Source organism: Pantherophis guttatus, chromosome 3 (genome assembly GCF_059756535.1).
Source record: "Pantherophis guttatus breed Tessera chromosome 3, ASM5975653v1, whole genome shotgun sequence".
Classification (NCBI taxonomy): Eukaryota; Metazoa; Chordata; class Lepidosauria; order Squamata; family Colubridae; genus Pantherophis; species Pantherophis guttatus.
Genome location: NC_142065.1, coordinates 184,555,914 through 184,580,944, shown reverse-complemented (window position 1 = coordinate 184,580,944; position 25,031 = coordinate 184,555,914). Strand labels below are relative to the sequence as shown.

At 36.8% G+C, this 25,031-nt stretch overlaps 1 protein-coding gene across 5 annotated transcripts; it reads right to left on the bottom strand.

Moving 5' to 3' along the window:
* Window positions 1-125: 125 nt before the first annotated feature.
* Window positions 126-20,835, bottom strand: LRRCC1 (leucine rich repeat and coiled-coil centrosomal protein 1). 5 transcript variants are annotated; one of them, XM_034422360.3, is made up of 19 exons: window positions 20,679-20,827; window positions 18,227-18,432; window positions 15,587-15,652; window positions 14,525-14,692; window positions 14,235-14,401; window positions 13,935-14,135; window positions 13,369-13,553; window positions 12,710-12,902; window positions 12,390-12,538; window positions 10,812-11,016; window positions 10,185-10,324; window positions 8,493-8,694; window positions 7,105-7,290; window positions 5,711-5,885; window positions 3,905-4,068; window positions 2,900-3,108; window positions 2,537-2,674; window positions 986-1,121; window positions 126-375 (listed from the first exon to the last, which is right to left on the bottom strand). In XM_034422360.3, exons 1-19 carry the CDS (start codon window positions 20,735-20,737, stop codon window positions 253-255), a joined length of 3,072 nt encoding a protein of 1,023 aa, XP_034278251.2. In that variant the 5' UTR covers window positions 20,738-20,827; the 3' UTR covers window positions 126-252. The 5 variants fall into 5 exon arrangements, with proteins under 5 accessions (XP_034278251.2, XP_034278252.2, XP_087746878.1 ...); XM_034422361.3 differs by lacking the exon at window positions 14,525-14,692 and having other exon boundaries at window positions 20,679-20,835; XM_087890752.1 differs by lacking the exon at window positions 986-1,121.
* Between the last annotated feature and the right edge of the window lie 4,196 nt (window positions 20,836-25,031).

Here is a 25,031-nt window from a genome sequence, read left to right as displayed (position 1 = left end):
CAGTCCTTTTAATCACCTCCAATCTCCTAATTCTAATATATTATACTGTTTAGCTATAATGGAATGAAACTTCTTCCATGTTTGATGTAATTATTTTTATATGGAAATTTCTAGGTCACTGATAGTTTAACGAAAGAAAACTTTTATTCTGAAAATATTTACATCAAGTACAAATATAATTTATGGCAACAAGCAGAATTTCAATCAATCTGTAACGATGGTTACAAATGCCAAATGTGCTATAGATGTATCTCAGAGTCCTTGTTGAATATCACTCAAAGCAACCGTTAGCCATTTTATTTTCTCTTCCATAGTCTTTTTATTCTTTGCAGTTTCTTGTAGTAATTGACGCATTTCTTCTTCAACCTGGTAAACCTGAAATAAATGTTGTGGTTAAGGTTATTATGTATCAATAAAACCAGGTGTGAAATCAGTTGAAGATATACCATGAAGGCAGAAAAGTATAGAATTGCCAACAGCATGTTTTCATACAGGTAATCTTCATTTGGCAACTGACTGGCCCTTGCAGTGATCATTCACAGCAACAATGGTGATGAAAAAGTAACTTTGAAAACAGTCTTCCCATTTACAAACTTTTCAGGCCTGTAAAGCAGTGGTTCCCTAACCTTTCTGGTTTGGCAGAAGGGGGGGCGGGGGAGAGAGGGGGGATGGTTCTGTGCGTGTGGCAGGTGTGCGCTTGCAGCTCCATTTGTACAAGTGATGGGCACATGCACCATTTTTGTCTTTCCTAGTCAACATCTAACCTTTCTATTAACCTAACTGAACAATTTCACAGATAAAAAAGCTGCCAAGTACTTTCCTTTATACTTCTATTCTTCCTATTCTTCCATCAATTCTTGAATTCCAAACTTTTTTCAAAGGGAAAAGCGAAGGCAACAGTTTGAAAAGGTAAACATTTGATCACTTTTGCCAGCAAACTCATTTAATTAACATATAAATGATTTCAACTGCTTAGCACAGTCACCTTTTCATTGGCTGCCGCAACTTGTTTCTGCTTTTCATTTGCTAGCTGTAGCAGTTCTGCCTGATGTCCTGCAATGGTTGATTCATGTTGTCTTCGGAAAGCATCATCCACAGAATGCAGTTTTTCCATCATAATCCTAAACAAGATAAATTCTTAAACTTCCTCTATCCTATCATAATTTTCTATTGCTGATATTGGTGCTATCTATTAAGTGAAATCTAGTGATGCCTATTTATCAGAAAGCAAAAAATTACATTCTCCTCCACCCTACAGCAACCCAGGTGTCTCACATAAAGGCTTTTTGAAAAAAAAATACACATAACATATAAACTTCTTTCCAAAATAAAATATAATTCTAATTATAAATATATCTGTCATTAAATCCAGAGAACATATACTACAGTATTAGCATATTCTCAAAGCTGCTCACAAATGCCATTTTTAAATCCATATTATTTAAAATCACATTAAAAGAGAAAATTCAATTTTGTATATTTTCAATGAAAGCTGGTAAAAAAGAACAAATATTTGGTCTTTTAAAGAAAAAGGGGTGAGAAATACAGAAATTGCTTTGCTTCAAGTAAAGCTATTTTTCCAAAGATAATAGCAAGAACAGAAGTATACTAATAGGTGACTTATTTCTATATAGGTGCAACTCTAGCTAAGTAACCATTCTTAGAGGATATAAAAAAGCTGTGCTCAAAAACTGCTTAATTTAATCTGATCCTTTGAAAGTCTACTTCAAAAAATATAAAAACAGTCAGCAAACCAAAGTTTGGTTGCAGTCTTCATTAATTACACTACAAACAATTCCTTTCTCTAAAATTGCATATGAGATCTAATGAGTTCTGAATGTTAAGTGTATCGCATAAAAGACACTTTAACACAAGCAGAAAAGCATACACAATCAGTTCATTCACATATAAAACAAAGGCTCTAGTTTATTAAACCATCATGTGAACAAATTGCATACATCATTTTCATATGAAAGAGACATTTCTGACTTTCATATTGAAACAGAGACAAGCCGCAAAATACTCCCCATCTATAAACTAGAAGTAATGTTTTGGCCAAAGCAACTCAGCAACAGACTAGCTTCTTGATTTGAATAAAATAAACTACAGTTGTTGTTTTTTTTATTTATATGCCGCCCTTCTCCGGAGACTCAGGGCAGCTTACAAGGTGTTAAGCAATAGCCTTCATACTTTTGTATATTTTATACAAAGTCAGCTTATTGCCCCTACAAACCAGGTCCTCATTTTACCTACCTTAGAAAGGATGGAAGGCTGAGTCAACCTTGAGCTTGATGAGAGTTGAACTCGCAGTAATTGCAGGCAGTTGGAAGCTAAATACTACCTTTAACAGTAGCATTATTCTGCTGCGCCACTCAGGCTCCTTTAGTTTGTGACTTAGTTTGTGACTAAGCTTGATTATTTTGGCTAATTAGTATACAGATAAAATGGTCTATGAGCGTGCTTCTTCATTCACCTGTAGTTTAATAAGCTAAAATGTTACCTTAACATTGTGTGTTGACCTTATCGAAATACTTACTTCTGGGCTTGAAGACTTTTATCTCTTTCCTCTCTCAGCTGCTGCTCCCTGATATCAAAGTTTTCTTTCATTTGTTTCACTTGTGCTTCCAACTTGCTCAGCAATCCTCCTTTATCTTGCCATTTTTTATTCATTACACTGAAATATAATAAATATGTTCTAAGTGGCTTCGGAGATTGCCTTTAGTCCATGAAAAATCCTACTTTATTTATTAATTTTAAGACAGGCTTTCCACCAGCCAATCTCAAGGATTATAAATGGGAATGGGGATTTATAGTTTAACCTTATTTTCTCTTCCCATCATGAATGAATATGATCCATAATATTTCAATGTGTGTAGAAGATGATATTGGTTTTAAGCACCTATAAGATTCTTTGATGTCATTGAGCTCAGCATCCTTTTCTTGCAATTGATGCTTCAGTTCTTCTTTTCTCTCATTTTGCCTTTCTATTTTTTCCAATAAATTATCTAACTGTGCATCTTTTTCCTGTAGTTGTACTTGAAGTCTCTTCTGTATTTCACTATTGTCTTCACGAAGCTTTCTTATTTGCTCATCTCGGTTCTGTGAGGCCTTCAAAATAAAATGTTTGAATCATACATTTAAAGTGAATTTAAAGTGAAATGAATTTAAATTTTTTTTACTCATCACATAACTTACATAATTCTCTCCACTTTGAAAAGGAATAACAAACAGGAAAAAGTGTTTTTTTTTTAAAAAAAAGTACCTTATTACCAACACAACCTCACAAATTCATGAGATTCAATCCAACCTAAATCTTTAAACTACTTTCTATTTAATACTTTATTCTTGCACTCAGCAAAACTATTTTTAATCATGTAATTGACTCCAAACATTACTTATAAAGACTTATAAAGATTTAATAGCATTTATTTATTTTATATTGCTGTCTGTTTCATCATAATAAAAATAAAAATAAAATAAAAGCCACTGAAACAAATTACCACAGTTAATTAAAACAATATAAGGTTGATACTGATACCAAACTATAAAAAAAGTGTTGGTATCTACACCAATTTCCCTTTGTAACAATGGACAATACACAAGCAGAAAGATAGCAAATAAAATATAAAAACAGTATTCAATCTGTTCATGAAGCTATACCATCATGACAACTGCAGCTTTTCAATGCCCCAAAATAAAAGTATAAATCTCTGTTGTATCTATATCCCTGCTTTAGAATTGTCAGTGCATTGATCAATTTCATTTTGGATTAGCATGTTGTGACCCAACACAACATGCTAATTTGACCCATGTCTTATTCAATAATCAAGGCTTAAACTGAAATATGATTTAGTCTAAACTGTTATTTATGACAGCTACAAAAAAAAAAAAAGAACACCCTTACTTCTTTTAGCTTTCTAATGGTTTCAGTTTGATCTTCCACAATTTTAGATTTAATCTGCAAAGCATCATTGAGAGATTCATTTTGTTTTTTCAAAGCTTCAGTCTCACTAGTTAGAACTTCTATTTTGGCTTCCAATTTTCCCCGATCTTGAGCAAGAGAAGCTCCTGGGAAAAACAAAGACATCAATGCTTGTGGTGTAGTAAACATTGGAAATATATAAGAAAGTTCATGGAAAAGAGATCACTGCTGATCTACAGTTTGGTTTTAAGTACCAGATTCATTCATTATTCAGGTTGTGGACTGCCCTCCTGCTTTTACAGGTAATCAATCTGCTTAGAAATGTAACCATAACTGGACTACAGGCTGGGAACAACTAGAAGCCTACATATACGCCTCATAAGCTATCAGAAAACCAAAACGAATGAAGGCAAATATATGTGTCCCAGGATAATGTTGCAGGATCTAATCAGGGCTGGTCACCAGGATCAGAGACTTAGTCTTCTTAATTTTCAGACTCATGCTGGAGTCCATCTTCAGGGAACGTTTCTCTAGAAGAATGTGTGTGGGAGACATTCTGTTAGAGAAAAGTTGCCTGAAGATGGGTTCTAGCACAAGTCCAAAAGCTTGGAAGATTACATCTCTGACCCAGATTTTATCCTACAGAAAAATTAAAAAATTTAGTCGTGAAAGTAGTAGACTTTAACAGGTAATTAGATCCTTGTCTGACTTTTTGGGTTCAGGTCTATCTAACCCACCCCAGAGTTATTAAAACAAAATAGCCACTTTCTTAAACATTGTGGTTGATGATATGACGGGTCTCCTCCTGGAGTGGATGATAATTGTTGTTAGCATTATTTTCCCTAGTGTGTCAGCAGCTAGGAAACTGATTGCCACTGAGGTCGTTTATTTCATTTACTCTAAGCTGTTTTGGGATTTAAAGAGGAACAAATGTTACTATTTATGCCTGGGGTGTCAAACTCGCAGCATCGATGTATTGCGACTTTTCCCCCTTCGCTAAACCAGGTGTGGGCGTGGCTAGTGTGTGACACATCCGGCCCGCGGGCTGCAAGTTTGACAGCCCTGATTTATGCCAACCTATGTTGGACAAAGACAAAACACATCCAAGTCTTGTCAAAAGAACTATCTCGTATTTCAAATAATGGCCTGGAAAGCAGCATCTAGGGAACCATGGTATTTCTAAATGTTCCCATTAGACCAGTGTTTCTCAACCTCAGAAACTAAGATGTATAGATTTCAACTCACAGAATTCCTCAGCCAATATGCTAGCCAGGGAATTCTGGGAGTTAAAGTCCACACATCTTAAAGTTGCTAAGGATTAGAAACCCTGCCTTAGAGATATTTAAAAAATAGAAGCCACTCAGTTTACAGAGTTTCCTGCTTCTGGTGTGAAGATGCATCTTGGGGAAGTCTATTTTAACTGTGTAGAGCACTGCAAACATAATCGCACAATAGCACAAGAGAAATTATCCCTAAAATAGGTGTACATGCTGTACAACTAAAGTACACATCCTGTTGTATTTTGATCCCATATTCACACAATTTTTGTTTCTCAAAGCAATTCACCAAGCAAGATTTTTTGAGATGATTTTTTTTTCTTAGCAAATGTAAGAGGAACAAGTTACTTTCTCTCTGCTTTGGTTATCTTTCAGGAAGGCAGGGATATGCAGTCTTCTATGTATAGTATTAGACATTAGTTTTGTGGCTTTTACAGGGGATTAGGCACACAATGATAAACTGGTTGGTTCTAGCAGGGGATAGATAAAGGATAAAAGACTGAGTAGTTACCTTGCTGTGCCAGCTCCTCTCCCCATATTTTTCTTTCTGCTTTTAATCCATCAATTACAGACACCTGAGCTGTTACTTGTGAGATAAGTTTTGACTTTTCCTGCTTAAGAAGCTCAAGTTGAATAGTCTTTTGTTGGTCTTCCTCTACCATATTTTCAAGAGTTTGTATCCGGCTCTTTACATAAAAGTAAAAAGAAAAAATAGAAACCAACAACTTTAAAGCAACTCTTGATATTCTAAAAGCAAACATCTTCACATACATATTGCAGCATATTTATAATCACTTCTTGCTGACAGTAGTAAGACCTCTAGTTGTGATTTCTAAGAGAACCTAATGACACTGAAGGGAAACATCTATTGCATCTATTAGTTGAACTCCTCTGACTTTAATTGTAGAGGATTCAGAAAAGTAAATAACTTAATGAAGCATTTAATCAAGGGCAATGAAGTGGTGAAAAGCTAAAGAAGGATAAAAAGAAATCCTAAAGAATAAAAAAATTAAGATAGTTAAGTTAACAAGCCAAAGCATGGGCTACTATCTTCTATGTCAGAATTAAATTCCAGGAGCATTGTTTATTAAAGTTTACAGTGAATATAGGAGACTAGTTCAAGCAGGACCAGAAATCATGGTTCTGCAACAACTGAAAAAAAATGATAGCAAACTATAAGCTTCCAGTTTTCACCATTGGAACACATCCTCCATGTAGGTCAAAGCTACCTTTTTCTGCCCAGGTTGAAAAGTAAATATTTTCCAAGTTTTTAAACATACACCACCACCTTACACTATTCTATTCTTTTCCATCCAGGCAATAATTCATCTTTATTAATTAGACATTTCTGCCAGATACACACTCTTTATTTCTTTTCTCTTCTGCACCTGCTTTCAGGACAGAAACTTTACCTGTTGTCTCTAACTGTCTTGTGCTCACAAGAATATGTTTCATCATGGAAAAGCTTTTCATCACCAGTTTATGATAATGAATGATGAGAGAACATGAAGATGAGAGAACATGAAGCATGCAAATTTAGTTTTCTTCCCCCCCCCCAAAAAAAATAAGTCCTCCCCAAAAATATTTAAACAGAGAGCTGGAAATCAGGTAAGACAGCAAGAGGAGCTCCATCTTGCTCCATGCACCCCAAAATAATAATACCTCCCTGAAAATGAGGCCAAGCGCTTATTTCGGGGTTCAAAAAAATATAAGACAGGGTCTTATTTTGGGGGAAATACGGTACTTACTCATTGATCATACAAAAAGCTTTCATTGCATTGAGCTGGATTCAAATCTACAGCATCACAAGATGTTTTGTTATTGTTATTGAAGTGTTTCTGATTCATCACAAAATACAATGTATAGAATACAATATATATAACAGATACATTTAAAAAGCCATACTTTCAAGTTGTACACTATGTCTTGCTTTGATTTGATTAATTCTGTGATTTTATCTTTTTGTTCTTTCACCACAGATGTCAGCTCATGGATCAAACTAGCAGATTGCTTTTCCTTTTGCTGAGAGTGGAGAAGAACTTGTTTATGCTCTGTCAGCTCAGCAGTAAGTCTATCAAAGCCTTCTTTAACCTATTTTAACAAGAAAACAAAAGATTCAAATAAGGTGTTCAGCATAACATTTTAATGAATGTCAGTTCAATTTAAAAATGCATTCACTATGCAATATTAACTTGTACCATGAAAGAACAATTCAGGCCATCTATTAATTTAAAACATATCAGAATAAGACACATTTAAACAAATCAAACTGATTGTATTTTAAATTTTTACTTGCAATAAATTTCTTTGAAAAATACACTGCTTTAAAGTTACATGAAAAAGTTTATTTTCTTATAGCCAAATAAAGTTTTTCTTCTAAATGGCTGGGAGGTTTGCTTGTTTTGTTCTATTTTTGAGAAAATACTGTTCAGAAATTATTATCCCAGTCATAATACTTTTTGGAACTGAGATGACCAAGCAGTCAGTATACATTTGCCAAAGTGTTCTAAAGAAAATAATTCCACTGACATACAGGAAGGTTTTTCAATGGTTATACTATTTCTTCATAGCTAGATCCTCAATGATTTACCCAAGTTTCTAAGAAGCATTATTAAGAATGAGAAGGATAAAGCTAAGAGCTTTATAAAACTGAAGGACATTTGAAGAATAACTGAATCCAATAGCGAAGTTGTTTTGAAATTTAGTGAGACTTAAATCAATTTCATACACTTGAATCATTGTGATGTACACATGCATTTGTTCTGAATTCAGAATGACTTCATTACCATTAAATGAACTTTCATTCTGGTTAGAAAAACAGAATTAATATACAAAAATCTACCTAGAACTATAAACCTGGGGTGCAGGAAAGGAACCCAGAGGAGAAGAACAGATAGCCTGTATTAGAAGAACCCAAATCACTTTATTTTCATCCTTCACCTGCATAGTGAACACTGAAAACCATTTTTAAAATCTCAGTTAAGGGAAATCCTTCAAGAGGAGAACATTCTAAGCATCTCTTAATCTTTTAGACAAAGGTTACTGCAGCTTTATTATATAACACTTGTACAAATGCCATTTTAACATCTGCACAATTGTGATAATGTTGGCAGCTTATAAGTATTGACCTTAAGTTTTAAAAGCTTTTAAATAAAACACAATTTTCAGAAATAGAATCACAGACCTCAACCTTACATGTTTTCAATGTAGTTAAGTCATTTCAGTATCTACCTAAATTGAAGAACAAAGTAACTCCTATGGTTTCTTTTCCCATATATCTCATCTCTTCTTACCTCTGAAAATCTTTTGGCTTCTATAGTTAAGGCTACACGGAACTCATCCTCTAGATCCTTATATTTCTGGTTTAATAGATGACGTTTTTCCTGTAGTTCTTTAATATGGTCCTTATGTCTCTGTTCTTCTCTGGCTACTTCTTTTGACAGAGCTTCTTGAAATTCTGAGCCATTTAGTGTAACTCTGGTTTCCAGTTCTTTTCTGGAACAATAAGACAGAATAGCAATAGCGCTTAGATTTATATACAGCTTTACAGTGCTTTACAACCCTAAGCGGTTTACAGAGTCAGCATATTGCCCCCAACAATTTGGGTCTTCGGAAGGATGGAAGGCTGAGTCAACCTTGAGCCTGGTGAGATTCAAGCTGCCGAACTGCAGGCAGCCGGCAGGCAGCAAAAGTAGCCTGCAGTACTGCACTTTAATCACTGCGCCACTGCAGCTCTACATCAAGATGAACAGAAATTGCTTCTCATAAGCAAAATTCTATACTTCTAAGAAGCCCAAATTTAATGTGGAGGCACAAAGTACAGTCCAGGATTTCATAAAAGTTCCAATTGGATGGATTACAATTCTGTTATAGAACCACCATTTCTGCCATAAGGACTTTCGGTCATTTTTTAAGCTTACATGCCAGCCTTTAATAGAAGAAGGGCACATATGTTTTTGGCTGGCATGATGGAAACTGAGTTCTACAAAGTAGGTAGAACCAAAACAAACAAACAAAAAAAAGTATAAAAGCCAGACCAGTATAAAACAAAAATATAATTAATCCAGTATTCAGACAATTCGTTATAGTTAATGGGAGAGTCAGTTGGGTCTAGTGATTAAGGCACCCGGCTAGAAAGCAGATCATGAGCTCACATTCTTAGCCATAAAAAGACAGCTGGGTGACTTTGGGCCAGCTCTCTTTCTCAGCCAAACCCACCTCACAGGGTTGTTGTGGGCTTGATGGGGGAGTGTCATGTGATTGGGTGGGCGTGGCCAACTTTTTATTTTTTTTACTTTTACTTTTTTAAAGCATTTTTTTACTACCGGTTCGGATGAATAGGTAGTAAAAAATGCTTTAAAAAAGTAAAAAGAATCGTGCTGTGCCGTGCGATCGTTGGAACCTTTTTTAAAAACCTTTTTAAAGTATTTTTTTTACTACTGGTTCGCCCAAGCTGGTAGTTTTTATCACTACCGGTTCTCCCGAACCGGAGCGAACCGGTAGCATTTTGGAGGATTTCTGGTACTTTCTCCCAAAGTAATCAGGAACTCCAAGTTGTGCAGCTATTTTTTTAAAAAAAGATACAATACTCAAACAATCAAGTCATTATGAGTGCAAGTGAAATTAAGACAGTCTTTGTACTACGTTCTACCCTAAAATGATCAAGTTTGACCCCTTCTTTATTTTCTGAGACATTGATGATCTTTCAATTTAAATCTATATTGTATATAATTTTTGGATTGTTGATTTTTTACAAATTTGATCTGGAACTGCCACATAATAATCTATTCTACAAAAGGTTTGTAGAAAGGCTAATCTGGTCAGGATTTATTCAATCAAGAAATCTGATGTTTAAAACTTGAAAAATTTTTAGCAACATTTTTTAAATTAGGTATTTATTCAAAGTTTCAAAAATTTAAAAAGAGCTGTTCCTCACATACTCAACAATGCTACATATCTTTGCTGGATTATTAGGAAACATGTACCTGTGTTCCTGCTCTCTTAGCATTAGGAGTTCATGGACTTGTTCCACCTTTTCTTTTTGTTGCTGAAGAGATATTCGAAGTAACTGTACTTCTCTCTCGGCTGCTGATGCTTTAAGTTCTGCAGTTTGAATCCTTTTCATCTGTGGTGTTTGAAATAACAGCAAGAGAAACGATCACAATTTCAAAGCTTGATAGCACAAGCAGATGTTCTTGAGCAGTAGCAAGTTTTTCCATGGTACAATGAACAAATGTTAGGGTTTTTTTAAATTTTAAAATAACCAGAATTATTATCTGGTTTCAGTATAAATACACACGCATTATACAGTAACTCTTGGCCAGTATGGAAGCAATAATTTAAAGTTTTTGGACTGAATCAGCAGAGCTATTTTGATCCAATATTAAAAACACAAACACCACTGTCTCTTATCATTCTGATCAACTTATTTTAAAACATTCTCCAAAAATCAGTACATGTAATTCATTTGACCATATTCAAGGAAGAACAGAACTATTCTTCATATATCAAGTAAAGTTCTGATCAATTTTTTTAAAAAATTCAAAAAGCAAAGAAATTTTTAACTGCATATTAACACGATCTTTTGTTATATTCAGAACCAATAATTCTACCTCCGAAGCTTGCTGCTGTGCTTTTTGTGACTCCAGTTTGGAGAGAGCTTCTTCTAAAGCCTGGAAAGCCTTTTGCTGATCCTCTTCTTTTTGTCTGGACCGCTCTAGCTCCTTACCAAGTTTTTCAGCTTCTTCTTTCACTTGCTGAATATCAATCTGAAGTCTTGTCTTTGCATTCCGTTCTCTCAAAATCAGCTCCCTTAGCCTGAGAAACATATATGTGGATGGTGTATTTATTTACTTACCTATATCCCACTTCATTATTTTTAGAAATAACTCAAGGTGATGAACATATCCAACACATTTTCCTCCTATTTTCCGCACTGTTATTTAAACTTCCGACTGAGCAAATGAAGAGATGACAGAACAATTATTCTGGTCAAGGCATATCTGAACTGAGATGTTCTTGTTTAAATCAATGCAGGAGAATCACAATTTACAACAGGTGTATCCAATCCATAGCCCGCAGGCTACCTATCGCCCTGGAAAGCTAGTAAAGTACCTCACAAGATAATAAAAAATATAAAAAATAAAATTTGTTATTTATAGCAATAGCACTTAGATTTATATATCGCTACATAGTGCTTTACAACCCTCTCTAAGCGGAGTCAGCATATTGCCCCCAACAATCTGGGTCCTCATTTTACCAACCTTGGAAGGATGGAAGGCTGGGTCAACCTTGAGCCTGGTGATATATTTTATATGTGACCCCAGATAATTCTGTTCACTCAATGCAGCCCAAGCAAGCAAAAGGTTGGACAATCTTGATTTAGACATACATCTTCCTTGTCTTGCGTTTACAGTTTAGGACATACAAGCAGTTAATATGCTCTATATGTGTCAAGACTACAACTCCCAGATTTTTCATACAAAAGGCTGTACTACTACTACTACTGTTACTATTACTACTAACTTACTGTACTTCTATGCTGCCCAACTCCAAATGACTTTGGATAGCTCACAACAATCAAAAGAAAGAAATTACGATAAAACTAATAAAAGGAAAAAGAAAGAAAAATATGGCAGGAATGACAGATTGGATGGAAAGAAAGATCTGAGCGAAGAGCCATAGCTTCGTATCTCTTTGAAATAACGGCAGAGCATGGGCCATCCAGATCTCAGAGAAAACCTCATTCCAGAGAATAGGCATTACTATAGTATATGGGCAGTTCCAGGGTCCTGATATATTACGTAGGTTTAATCGAAGACACCTGGAGTATACCGTACCAACTCTGCAAGATCAAATTGGCCAGGAAGTTAATTCCAAATCAAGTAAGTCATTGAAGTTCTATGGCTCAGGATTAACTCGCTCTGCCATTCCTAGGCCACTTGCTTACCTAGGTAATATCCATCAAATTCACTGAAATAAATACCAAAATAAATGTCACTTTAGAACTTAGAAACTCTGTAATCTGAAAGATACAGTGAGTTCAACTGATTTGCTAATCTATATATACCCACAAGAACTGATCATATTTTACAGCTCTCAAGTGCTTAAGAATGTAAGAATGAACAAATTCTTTCCATGTGAATTGCAACCGCACAGTGTCAACTCAAAAGAAATATACTAATACTCACCTATCTGTAGTGTAAACAGCAACGCTTTGAATATCTTTTTCTTCTTTGGCCTGGTTCTGCAGCTGCTTAATGCTTTCACTGAGTTTCTTTTCAGCTTGTTCAGCTTTCCATCGCTTCTCTCTCTCCTGATCTAGTTCTTGAATCAGTGCCTAAAGAAGAAAATGTCTTTTTCTGAAACAAACTAGTAATGTATCAAAAGTCCCTTGCTGCTATTACAACAAAAGCTATCCCAATTTTATTTTGAAGTTTATATCAATACTACACAGCAAAAATGAAAATCTCTCAGGCACATATCACCTCAGAATAATAAATATATCTACCCTGTAAGTGAATTCTTCTTGAATACCAGTATCCACATTTAGTTTTTTCATTTGACTTTTCGGCCCACCCAATTTCTTTGGTGTTTCCCCCACTATTTTCAAACTTGCAATTTCTGAAACTGGGCTTGAACTTTCTTGCTCTTTGATGTGGGATTCTTGAAATTTAGGCTTCATGAAATCTTTCTCTTGTTCTCTAAAGTGAAACAAAAATTGAATTTGAATACTGGAATGGATATAAGCTTGCCAGAATATCAAGTGGGTATCATTTAAAGGCCCCAAAGTAATTATAAGGGTTTTAAACTCTTCTATCCCACAGGTAAATTTCTGCAAACAATAATCCTTTCTACAGTTTCTAGAAATATACTTCTGGACTAGTTTTTTGGGCAGTAAATAAAATGAATCTAAAATTTTAGATTCATTTTCAGCTGTTATATTTGAGTTTTAACTTTGTTATCCAAGTCAGAAGAGAAAATATAAATTATTTATAGAAAGGATCAAAAATGAGCTCCATCACCATTAAGCTTCACCATTAATTAGTCTTATTTTCATGAAAACCAGGTTAAATTCAATTCTGCAGATTACTTATCTTCATGAAAGAGTAACAGACTACATGTGAATATGAAAACACCGATAACTGAATTAAGACTAAGATATCATACCTGGCTGACAGTTTGGCCCTTTGAGAACGGGGCTTGGTTGATAAAGTGCTTTTCCGATAATTAGGCAACTTGCTCCTTTTAGTAGCTTTTCTATTCTCTTTTCCACTTTCACTACCACTCTCTGAGGTAAGATCTGTTTCTTTTTTGGCTTTCACAATCACATCAGCTTTTGAAGAATTAGTAACCTGAAAATAAACAAACATGTTGATTATTCAGTCTGTTCAATTTTGCTGTTGTTTCTTCTGTTGATCCAGGAAAAGATAATAAATATGTTGTTAGAAATTAGAAACACATTAAAAAACAAACACTAAGTATTCCATTATCAAAGTAACAACCCAATCTCCCACAAGAGCTAAGAATATTATTCAGACAAGTACAATCAGAACACCAGACAAAGGAATAACTCCTATACCACATCTTTCAATAAAATGGACACCATGCAATTAAAAATTACAGCTTAACCCTGAGCTGCACATATTATCTTCTATTGGAATAATATGATGCAAATGAGAATATACCAACAAACATTTATCAAGCTAAACTAAAAAAACATTAAAAGTTACTACCTTTTGCAAGAGGTGAGATATCTGTTCTTCTAGTTTTTTTATCCTTGAGTCATTATCAAATTTTATTTTTTCTGGCTCAGATGATGACATTATTTCAGTGGAAGAGCTAGTGGTAGTCCAAGGTAATATCTTTGTCCTCTGGCGAAACTGGGCTAATACTTGATCAATATGTGGTGTTATTATTGGCAAATTAACATAAGTCTATTAAAAAGAAATTAAAAATTCTAAGTCATACAAAAAGAAGTTCAAACTAACTTTATAGACCTCAAATAAAAGCAAAAATATATTAATTTACAGCACCTCTTCTTCATCTGTATAACTGGATGAAACTAAACAGCTTAAGAGATCTTCCAAGCACTTCAAATCAGATGAGTTTGGTTCCATTAAGTTAATCGGTTCACCAAATATATTCTTCCCATCCAAGATGGTCAGCTGAGGTAAAGCCTGAAGGAGAATCTCTCTGTAGCCTTCAGATAATAAAAGAAATTACTTTATAACTGCATTGTGAAAAGACTCCAAATGCTTTTCCAAATTAGTTTCATGTGCACTAGATTTTATCCTATCCACCTGAACAATTGCAGCACTTTTACCTATTTTGGCACACACGGGGTTACTTTTTCCATTTTTCTCCAAAGTAAGGTTAGTTAAGTATTGCAGTCCACTAAGGCACTGAAGTAAATGGTTAACATTATTTACACAGTTGCTGTGAAGTTCAATATGATTAATTTTATAGTTGGGTCCTCGAAGATGTAGAAGTCCTGAAAAAAATGCATGTCAATAATAAATGTTGAAACATCAAAATATCATTTATCTAAGCACAGTTTAATTAAAATAGGGAAGAAAGTTGCCCTTCTTTTGTAAAGTATTCCAAATTTATTTATTTATTTGGAAAACGATTGTGCCTATCTCCACAAAACAATTATGATTGCAAAGCAAGTGTTGCAAAACCAAGGAATAGAGGAGAGACAGACTAATTCGAGATGGGGATTGATTCAGGCACCAAGAATGACAATTTGCCAGTGCATTATGAGATCATCACGGAGCAGGCACCATTTGATTTGCAGCCACTATATGGAATGGAATGGCTTTGGGACAGGAAGAGCCACAGCCACAAGTCAGATAAGAGGCAGCTTATCTTTCAGAAGGAATGTGGATATGGCAAGCAACCTAATTCTTGGGCTGTAAAGGCAATGGGGAGAGAAATGTCCTCTCAGAATTGTAAGATTCTGTTAATGTCACTGTACAATAAAGCACAGCTAGTACATCAGGGTGTGTTTCTTGCCTGGAATACCTTGTAAAGCTGATAGCTACAGGCACAAGAACATATTAAGCTAGTCCTGCTGTTAAACTGCCTTCTTCTCTAAAAATTCTAATGACCACCAAAATTGCAATGCCACAAACACATTCAGGGGTGTCAACATCCCTGGGCTCAAAATTGTGTGTGCATCCGGGTAATCCTAATCCTACTCTTTTTAAATTGCACCAAGTGCATTGCATGCACATAAAAAGAGGTAAGGCATCAACTGGTTCTGCCCATCATTTTGAAGCCTATGACTGTCACTGTATTAGGCTGTGCACATATGGATTTCCAAATAAGTTCTTCGAAGTCAGTAATGCTTGGGTTTGAATAGATTGAGCTGAAAATCTCTTACCTGAAAGATCATCTATACGGTTGTAAGATAAATTCAGTTTAGTTAAATTATATAGATTTTCCAGCCCTAGAGAAGAGACATTTTTTATTTAATGAAAGCAACTATATAGGCAAACAATCAGAAATGAGTCCCACACATATTTAAGTCTGAAATACTTCTTTTAAGACTTCTAGCCATTCTGTGAGCATTCTATCACCCCATCCAATTAGTCAACATTCTGTGCTTAAGCCTTAAGGAGCTATTGTTCTGACAGCTTTATCTTTTTTATTTTATGTATCCTTTACAAATCCTGGCTAAGGATGCTGCCTCCTTCTTCATTTATAAATGGATTGTAAGTTAACATTAGGATAATTACCAAGCTCCGTTAATTTAGGCTAGCCTTGGTAGCCAATCCAAAGATTATGATTCCCTGAACTCTTCATCTCTTTTATTTCTGATCTGATTGTGTACTTTTAATTGTGAACCTCAGCACAGCCATTTTAGTCTTCTGATTCAGTTATAGTTAGTTTGGCATTAGGCTGCCAAAGAACTCAAAACACAGTGGAAATCTTGGGGGGGGGGAGAAAGGGAGGGAGATAGAACTGCAGCATGAATACAGTTTTCTTGTAGCAGCAGTATACTTCTGATATCATTGCAAAGTCACACCTACTGCAAATGAATCCTTACTACACATCTAATCTGGAGTCCCCTTATCTCACCTATCATAACAAGGAGTGTAGCATATTTTTATACATATTTAAATAGCTGCTTATCTCACAATTCGAGACCGACTTCTGCCACCAATAGCCTCCCACCGGCCAGTTCGCTCCCACACAGAGGGTCTCCTCAGGGTGCCATCGGCCAAGTTATGTCGGCTGGCGACACCCAGGGGGAGGGCCTTCTCTGTGGGAGCCCCAGCCCTGTGGAATGAACTGCCCCCGGAAATATGTAAGATCTCCAACCTCCGGGTATTTTGCTGTGCACTGAAGACCCTGTTGTTCCGCCAGGCCGGGCTATCAACATAATAATTTAAATTGGGGTATTTTAAATTTCTGGGGTTTTAAATTGAGCCGAATTTATTTAATAATTTTTAATTTTTAATTGATGTTTGTCTTGTGTTTTTAAATAGGTTGTACACCGCCCTGAGTCCTTCGGGAGAAGGGCTGTATAGAAATAAAATTATACTTATACTTACAATTTGTGACTCTGGGCAACGTACAATAAAAAAGCATTGCTGAACCATTACCGTCTAATAGGCACATGCCATTAAAAATGCTAAATCTCTACAGGCATTCTTTTAATGAGTCAAGTGTACAAAAATGCTATAAATCTTCAACATTCAAGAACTGTAATTAAAGGGGGGAAAGGGAATGGGAATATGACAGATTTTAAGAACCAGTTTTATTTCAGCCTCTATTATTAAATGATGTGGCAGAGTGCTTTAGGCAGGTAAATATATTTCAATATATTCAGAATATTCTGTGGTTGACCTTCCCAGGTTTCTATGGAGAAGCAGAGAGTTACCATTTCTCCAGTTTCAGAAATATAAATTCCAGCTATTACTATAAAAATGATTTTCCTAATAAATAAATCTTCAAGCATTGGAAAGTTCAAACAGGCTTGATCCAATTTTTCTACAAGTAGTATTACATACTGCATTGGATCTGTGTTTCTAAACCTTGTCAACTTGAAGTTATATGGACTTCAATTCCCAGAATTCTCTAGCCAATATGCTGAGGGAATTCTGTGAGGTAAAGTCAACACATCTTTAAAACACTGGTCTAGACCAGGGGTCTCCAACCTTGGCAACTTTAAGCCTGGCAGACTTCAACTCCCAGAATTCCCCAGCCAGTTTTGCTGAATTCTGGGAGTTGAAGTCCGCCAGCCTTAAAGTTGCCAAGGTTGGAGACCCCTAATCTAGACATTCCCCTTGGAGCAGCTCTGGGAAGGGGGAATCTGGACTATTAATTCTTTTGTCTGAGGGTGTTGAACCTTGAGAAGTCATTCAGAACAATATGAGAGACAGCACTGGTATCAGCAAAGGAATCAACAAAAATCCTTTAGCAAGGTTTCTCTATCCTAGAAATTCTGAACCTTTTTCTGTCATGAATCCCTTTGACAATCTAGTGAAACCGATGGACCTTGTTTCAGAAAAATGTCATTTAAACGCAACATAAACCAATTATGCCCAAGTATGGTTACCAAAATGTTTTTAAAAATAACAATGATAGCAATATAGATGCTTCTTTATTAATTAGTTAAATTTATAAACATGTCTTTTCTAAGGTATAATTTTAGATGAGTTTTATTAAAGTGAAATCTTTTGAAATCTGGAGATCATAAATCAGGTTGTTGCTGACATACGTTACTGAATGAAAAAAAGTGAGTAAAATTTCAATTTTTTCCCCATCCACGTACACAGATTCCGTGAAATTTATTTACAGATCACAGTTAAGAATCCGACTCTGCAAAGAGCTTCCCAATCATGGTCACTTCAAGATATGTGAACTTCCTAGAATTGCCTATTCCAAGGCAATTCTAGGCCTTAAGTCAACACATCTGGTAGTTGCCAAGATTGGGAAACATTGCTTTCTAGTTCCTTCCCACAAATGGAACGAATCCTATATTAATCCAACATCTAGCCTTGATCTAAGGACTGACCTTCAACTTTTGTTATCAAATTGCAAGCCAAATTTAAGGTACGCAGGTTTGCAAGGCAGCTTAGCCCTTCAATCCAATGTATACGATTTGATGAGAGATCTAGATGTTGTAAGTTCAACAGGTGATCAAGACTTTCAATTCTGGAGATCAGGTTACAGTGCAAGTTGAGTGTGTGAAGCTCTGAACTTAAAGGCAGCTCTGCTAAACTACAAATAAAGAACATATGACAAAACATTGGTTTTAACAATATGTAGAAACTTTGAAGCACATGTAGTCCTTGACTTACAAAAGTTCAATGGCACTGGAAAAAGTGACTTATGACACTTTTTCACACTTACAACCGTTTTTCACACTTACAACCGTTGCAGCATCCCCATGATCAAAATTCAGATATTTGGCAACTGACTCATATGTATGATGGTTGCAGTGTCCCAGGATTATGTAATCATCTTTTGCGACCTCCTGACAAAGTCAATAGGGAACCCAGATTTACTTAATAATCATGTTACTAACTTAAAAGTGGCACTGATTCACTTAACAATTGGGGCAAGAAAGGTCAGAAAATGAGGCCAAACACTTTTGCACTTGACAACCATCTTGCTTAGCAACAGAAATTTGGGGTTCAATTGGGCTTGGAAGGTTGAGAGTTCAATTCTAGATAGCAGCAAATTTTTCTCTTTAAGGTACAAAAAGATTATACCTGATATAATGTCAGGAAGGACATCCCACTAGGACTCCAGTCGCTGTGACTCTACCCTTAATTAAGGGATTACAGGGTCATAAAAAGGAGTTTTGTGGTCATAAATCAAGGACTACTTATAACAAGTAACAAGTATTCAAGCCCATGAAAACCACACTGTATACAAGGTACACCAGTATTTTCATGATTCCTTGGATAACAATTTTAATACTAAAAATACTCAATTATGCAAAGTCAAACTTCTTGGTGCAGTCATCTAATCTTATCCTAGCGCTTTGAGGAAAAGCTAGGTGTTCAAAGCTTTACAGACGGTTAGGAAGGCTGCACCTCAGAGGCAGAGTGTTCCACAGGGCTGCCCTGGGAAAGACATGCTTCCTAACTCCTATCAAATAGCAAAATTTAAGGGAAGGGAGTAGGAGCGTGCCCACCCTAGCTGACCGGATAGGGTGTCAGGGATGAAATCCAGCAGGTTCTGACAGGTTCTGGAGAACCAGTAGCGGAAATTTTGAGCAGTTCAGTGAACCGACAAATACCACTTCTGGCTGGCCCGAGTGGGGTGGGAGTGGGGATTTTGCACTATCCTTCCCCTGCCACGCCCACCAAGCCACACCATGCTCATAGAACCAGTACTAAAAAAATTTGGAATTCACCACTGGATGAGTAGTTGTTCTTAGAGAAAGGCAGTCCTGCAAATAACCTGACCCTGTTCCATACAGGGCTTTAACATGATGGCCAACACTTTGAATTGCACCTGTAAAGAAATTGGAAACTAGTGCAGCTTGTAACACAAAGGTGTTACAAGAGCAAACTAGGGGCCTCAATTACTGTTCACGCTGTTGCATTCTGGACCAATTGAAGTTTTAGTCTTCAAGGGCAGCCCCATATAGAATGCATTGCAGAAATCCAAATTAATATTTAATATTAATTAAATATTAATTAATATTTAATATTAATTAAATATTAAATATGAGCCTGGTGGCTCAGCAGACTGATAGCATTGTGATTAACACCAGCTGTCTGCAATTACTGTAAGTTCGAATCTCACCAGGCTCAAGGTTGACTCAGCCTTCCATCCTTTCTAAGGTAGGTAAATTGAGGACCCAGTTTGTGGGGGCAATAAACTGACTTTGTATAAATATACAAAAGTATGAAGGCTATTGTTTAACGCATTGTAAGCCGCCCTGAGTCTCCGGAGAAGGGCGGCATATAAATCAATTTTTTTTAAAAAAAATGTATTCATGAATAAAAATATATCATGACTTGCAGCTGTTGATAATTTTTTCTCCACCAAAGCAAAGAAATCTAATTTTATGATAGCTGATCTTATGGTAGCAATCTGTAAATTAAATTATACATTACAGAAAGACTCTTTTTGTTGTTGCACCGAATAGCCTCAACTTTCTTGCCATCTAATTCCACATAAAAAGACCAACATTCCACGGAGCACCCCTTCTAAATGTCTTCAAATAATTTTAAGACTAAATAGCTAAATTTGGCCAACAATTCAGGCTTGTCGTCTCCCAGTCTACTTTAAAAATGGGCAGTGGATCAAGGAAACCCCCGCCCCCAAAGGTGGATCTGTGCCCCCAAATGTACCCCTGCACTTCTGCATGACACCGGAGGAAAGGACAAGGGGAAGCCCCAGTTAAGTGTGCAAAAATGATGCAACCTCGCAGTAGCAACACCTGAGACGGGATTTGGAAAAAACTCAGAGACTCCCCTGTGCAAGGCTCCCTCCCTGCAGCCTCTCACCTCTTGATGCCTTTATCCATTAGGCTGAGCTCCCCTGAAGTTGCGCGGACCTCCGCCATCCCGCTCCTCTTAGTGACCTCTTCCCCAGCCTGAACCGCGGTAATTGCCGCCCTCCGCTTTGAACCCCGCCCACCAGGGCCCTCCTCGCTGTGACTGCGCCAACAGCACCGCTGAGCATGACGGGAGGAATGTGGGCTGTTCCAGCTCTCCGTCCCAGCAGCTGAGAAACGAAGGCGCTGCGGTTGGAAGACAGACGTAGGGGATGGAGGGGAGTAGTTTCGATGCCCCTCTCTACTCCAGGGGCGGAAGAGAGAGAGAAAAAAACCGCCTAAAAAGTTTAGAAAGTGATTTGCACTTGTGGACGCGTGATAAGTAAGTTAGGAGTAAGTTAGGAGCAAGGGAGTCCCTGCTGGTCTACTCATTCCACACTTGCACCTGCCAACACATCTATGTACTTGACTATTGAAATATTAAAAAATAAAAACCCAGTCCTGCAATGCAGTTTCCAGCCTGTTATTTTCCTGAGAGGAACCCGAAATTGTCGATAAGATTGGCTATTTTTATTTTTTTTGGGGGGGGGGAGGGGGGAAGGCAGAACACCAAGGAGAAAATGTGGATGACTCGCTGTTTTGTTTTGTGGTTTGTTTGTTTTTTTGCATTTTGAGCTGCTCTGTGATTTATTGGGCTTGAAAATCGAAACTTGTCGGCGATGTGCCTCCCGTTTAAGCGAAAGGAATTTTAAGCGAGGGAGAGGTCGAAGAGAGTAAGTAACTGGGTTTGAAAATTCGGGTTTACCTTCCCAGAGGTGTAAAATAACAACTGGTGAGGGCTTGGCGGAACTTTGGAGAACAAGGTTAGGATTGTACGAGTTGGGCTGAGAGATTCATACGGCCACCAGATGGCAGCGGACAATTACGGTACCTCTTAGTTGCGATCTGGCGATAGTTGGGAGATTTGCAGCTGTATCCGGTAGCCCGGACTTGCCCGTGCAAATATTTTGTATTTCGAATGAAACGTGCCTTGATTCAAAGTCCAAACCACTTTCTCTGAAAGAGCGAGAGCATTTATTTAAACCGCAATCCTGAGGATTGCATACATCTACAATGCAAACTACAATCTCAAGGATCAAACATTTTTTTTTAGTACTGCACTATATAGTTGGAGGTATATCTTTTTTTTTTTTTTTACTATTTCAGGGTTGAGATGAAATATCCTGTAAGAGTGTAAATCTAAGTGCTATTGCTATAATAAACATTGCATAATGCACATACAATATAGCTTTATAGTGCTTTTTTTGTGGGGAGATTCTGATGCAATCCAATATATCTGTTAGTACTGGCTTGAATATTCTTGTCTGGCAGTAATAATATTTGTAAATTCTATTTGCGTTGCCAGTGGAAATTGGAAAAATCTTGCAAAACAAGGAAATCTCATGGCTCAAGGGGGCCATTTAAAGTGGCATTTGAAGGAGAAAAGTCAAAAAGGGGTATGTTTACCTATCAAATTGGAAATTGCACGGTTAGGATTAACCACTTCTCAGAAGTGTCCGCAGTAAGCTTCAGGAGCAGTGTCAAAATAGCAGATGTTGGTAATGTTATCAATAATAAATGCCTTAATTGTGTACCTACAGGTACATAAAGTTGAAGCTGTTGTCTTCTTCCTGCATTTCATCTTTTGCCACCCTTAACATCCTTTCCATTTCTTCCATTTCTACTCTTCTTGGTAATTGCTAGGAATCTGACCAGATGGTTAAAATTAAATTATTTGTTCTCAAGTCAAAGCACAACTATAATATTTTCAGTGGGGCACTTTTACCTTCTGCAGATGATGAGAGATTATTTCATTATTTAAGTAGAACAATTGGATGGTTTTGTCAAATGACAAAACCAGGATGGTTTTGTCAAATGACTAAAAATGCCACTTTACCCATTTTCTAGCGCTATCACCATGGCATAAACCTTAGGTGGCATCAAAGAGATCTAGAAAACTCATTGTTTTGCCTACCTCTCATCCTCACCCCTTACCTGAGGCAGCTTGAAAGTTATCCTTAGCTGTCTGAATATTAAATACTGTTTTACCCCTTAAGCAGTAAATGAGCTGTGGCAGGTTCACTGTGTGTCTCGTTGACCATCTAGTTGGTGTTATAATTGAGGATCACTAGGGGGGTAGATCCTGCAGAATAACAGAATTACAAGTTGGAATGGACCCTGGAGGTCTTCTAAACTAACCCCCTGCTAAAGCAGTAGACCTTGCACCATTTTAGACAAATAGGTGTCCACTCTTCTTAAAATCCTCCAGTGTCGCAATGTGCAGCAATTGGCACTTGAATTACACACATCCCCTTTCTTTGGTTTTGGGGCATTGTCTTCCAAAGCCTTCTGCTTTGGGAATGTGAGAATAGTTCTTTCAAGCCATACTCTCTCCATTTCCTTGCCAAGTCTGATGATTCCTTGGCTCAGAGTCTTGAGAAAAGTCTGCATGGTGAAGAGAGAGATAGAGAACCAGCCCTGGATGCTGCTTTCTGGTACCACGTTCCTCGTGCCTGCTTTCAAACACAGGTTTGACTCTATTCTATAATCCCCAGGCTCCCTCTGAATGCAGCTGCACAAAACCAGGATGGTTTTGTCAAATGACTAAAAATGCCACTTTACCCATTTTCTCCTCAACCCCAACCACCCCAAAGAGTTGCAGATGGTTTTTTTCCAATATCTAGTGGCTTTGCATGAAAGGGAAAGGAAATAAAGATGGTAAAAAACTCAAAACGTCTTTCCCTAACATGTCTTAACTCTATGCATAAGAAAAACTGCATTATTTGCTGACATCATTCCTGTAACAAGATAGAGGTCACTACGGTTAGGAAAAGTTATATCTGTGATTTTTTGCTGTTTTAGGATTGGTAAGTAGCACTTCAACTTGACTGAAAGACAGCCTCTCATTGGCTAATAAACCCAGAAGCTGTTCCCCCACAGTGTTTACTTTCACAACAATCCTGTGACGATTATCGCACAAGACATTGTGACTGCTAACAAGCAACTTGTGAGTTTCAGGAGCAGTGTTTGAACTTGGGCCTCCCTATCATAGTTCAACACTTTAATTGTTGTATCCCACCTTCTGACTTGCCACCGAAAAAAAAAAAACCAGGACAGAGACTGAGACTTTAATTGGGAGGAACAATGACAATGAAAATGATTGAAATAATTGTGATCTGCTAGCTACTTTTTGTCTTCCTCTTTTGGCCGTCTCTGATCTTGGAAGCTGAACAGGATCAGATTTAATTTATACTTAGATAGAAAACACAGAAAAGGATTCCAAGGTGTTGGCTAGTGTATGAAGTTGAAAAAAGTCAATGGCAAACAGTTGAACAAGTCCATAAAATAATTAGAGCTCATGCTTGACTTGAGGACTTCTTTGGGTTTACTTTATTGTAAATTAAGTTTATCCATCTTTTATATTCTGGAACAAGATTTCAACTGCACACATTTCCCAGAATATAGCTCTACATCCTCACTGTTTTGTGCTACCTTGACAATTATGCATATATTTTCTTGCCATCTGTTGTAATTATTTTTTAAACATTAACAAAAAGACAGTGTTGGCACTCCCTAAGAAAATATGGATGCTGTCTGGTAAGGCATATGTACAGATACTTGTCAGTTTCCAGAAATGGACACGGTGCTACATCATTAATCTGAAGGACATGCATGTCTCCAAATGGGAATGCCATCTGTGATCATTCTGAATTTGTTGGGATATTAGCTACTATTAGCTAGCTTTCTTAATCCTGTTTGCCAATCAGCAGAAGTCAGCCTATTGATTTTGTCTGAGTCTTCTGGTTTGTTTTCATTCTAACTTGTAATTAGTAGTTTGTTACTACACAAGAATTTATTAACCAGCTGTAATTTTGAAGTCTAATTAGTTTAAGGCAAAAGCGACATGACAAGTTCATCATACTATTAACGGATTGTTTTGCAGGAAGGTACCATATCAAATTTAACTATACATCAATTTAATTCCAATCACTAGTAGGAAACCTTATGAGTTGCTGAGTTGATCACTTACATTGTAGTTTGGTGATCAGGTCTGAGGGGGGCCAAAATAAAATGTAACTTTTGGTCAGTCTGCTGCATTTCCTTATATTCACTAATATGCCCTAATTATTCTTCTGCCTTCTTCCCAGGAGCTGGCAACTATGAGCAGAAACACTGCTCAGTCCCTCAATTTTTATTTTAATCATTTCCACAGATTGGATGCAGAGCAGGGGTGGGTTCTAAATTTTTTTACTACTGGTTCTGTGGGTGTGGCTTATTTTGTGGGGGTGGCTTGGAGGTCATGTGACTAGGTGGGCATGGTTAG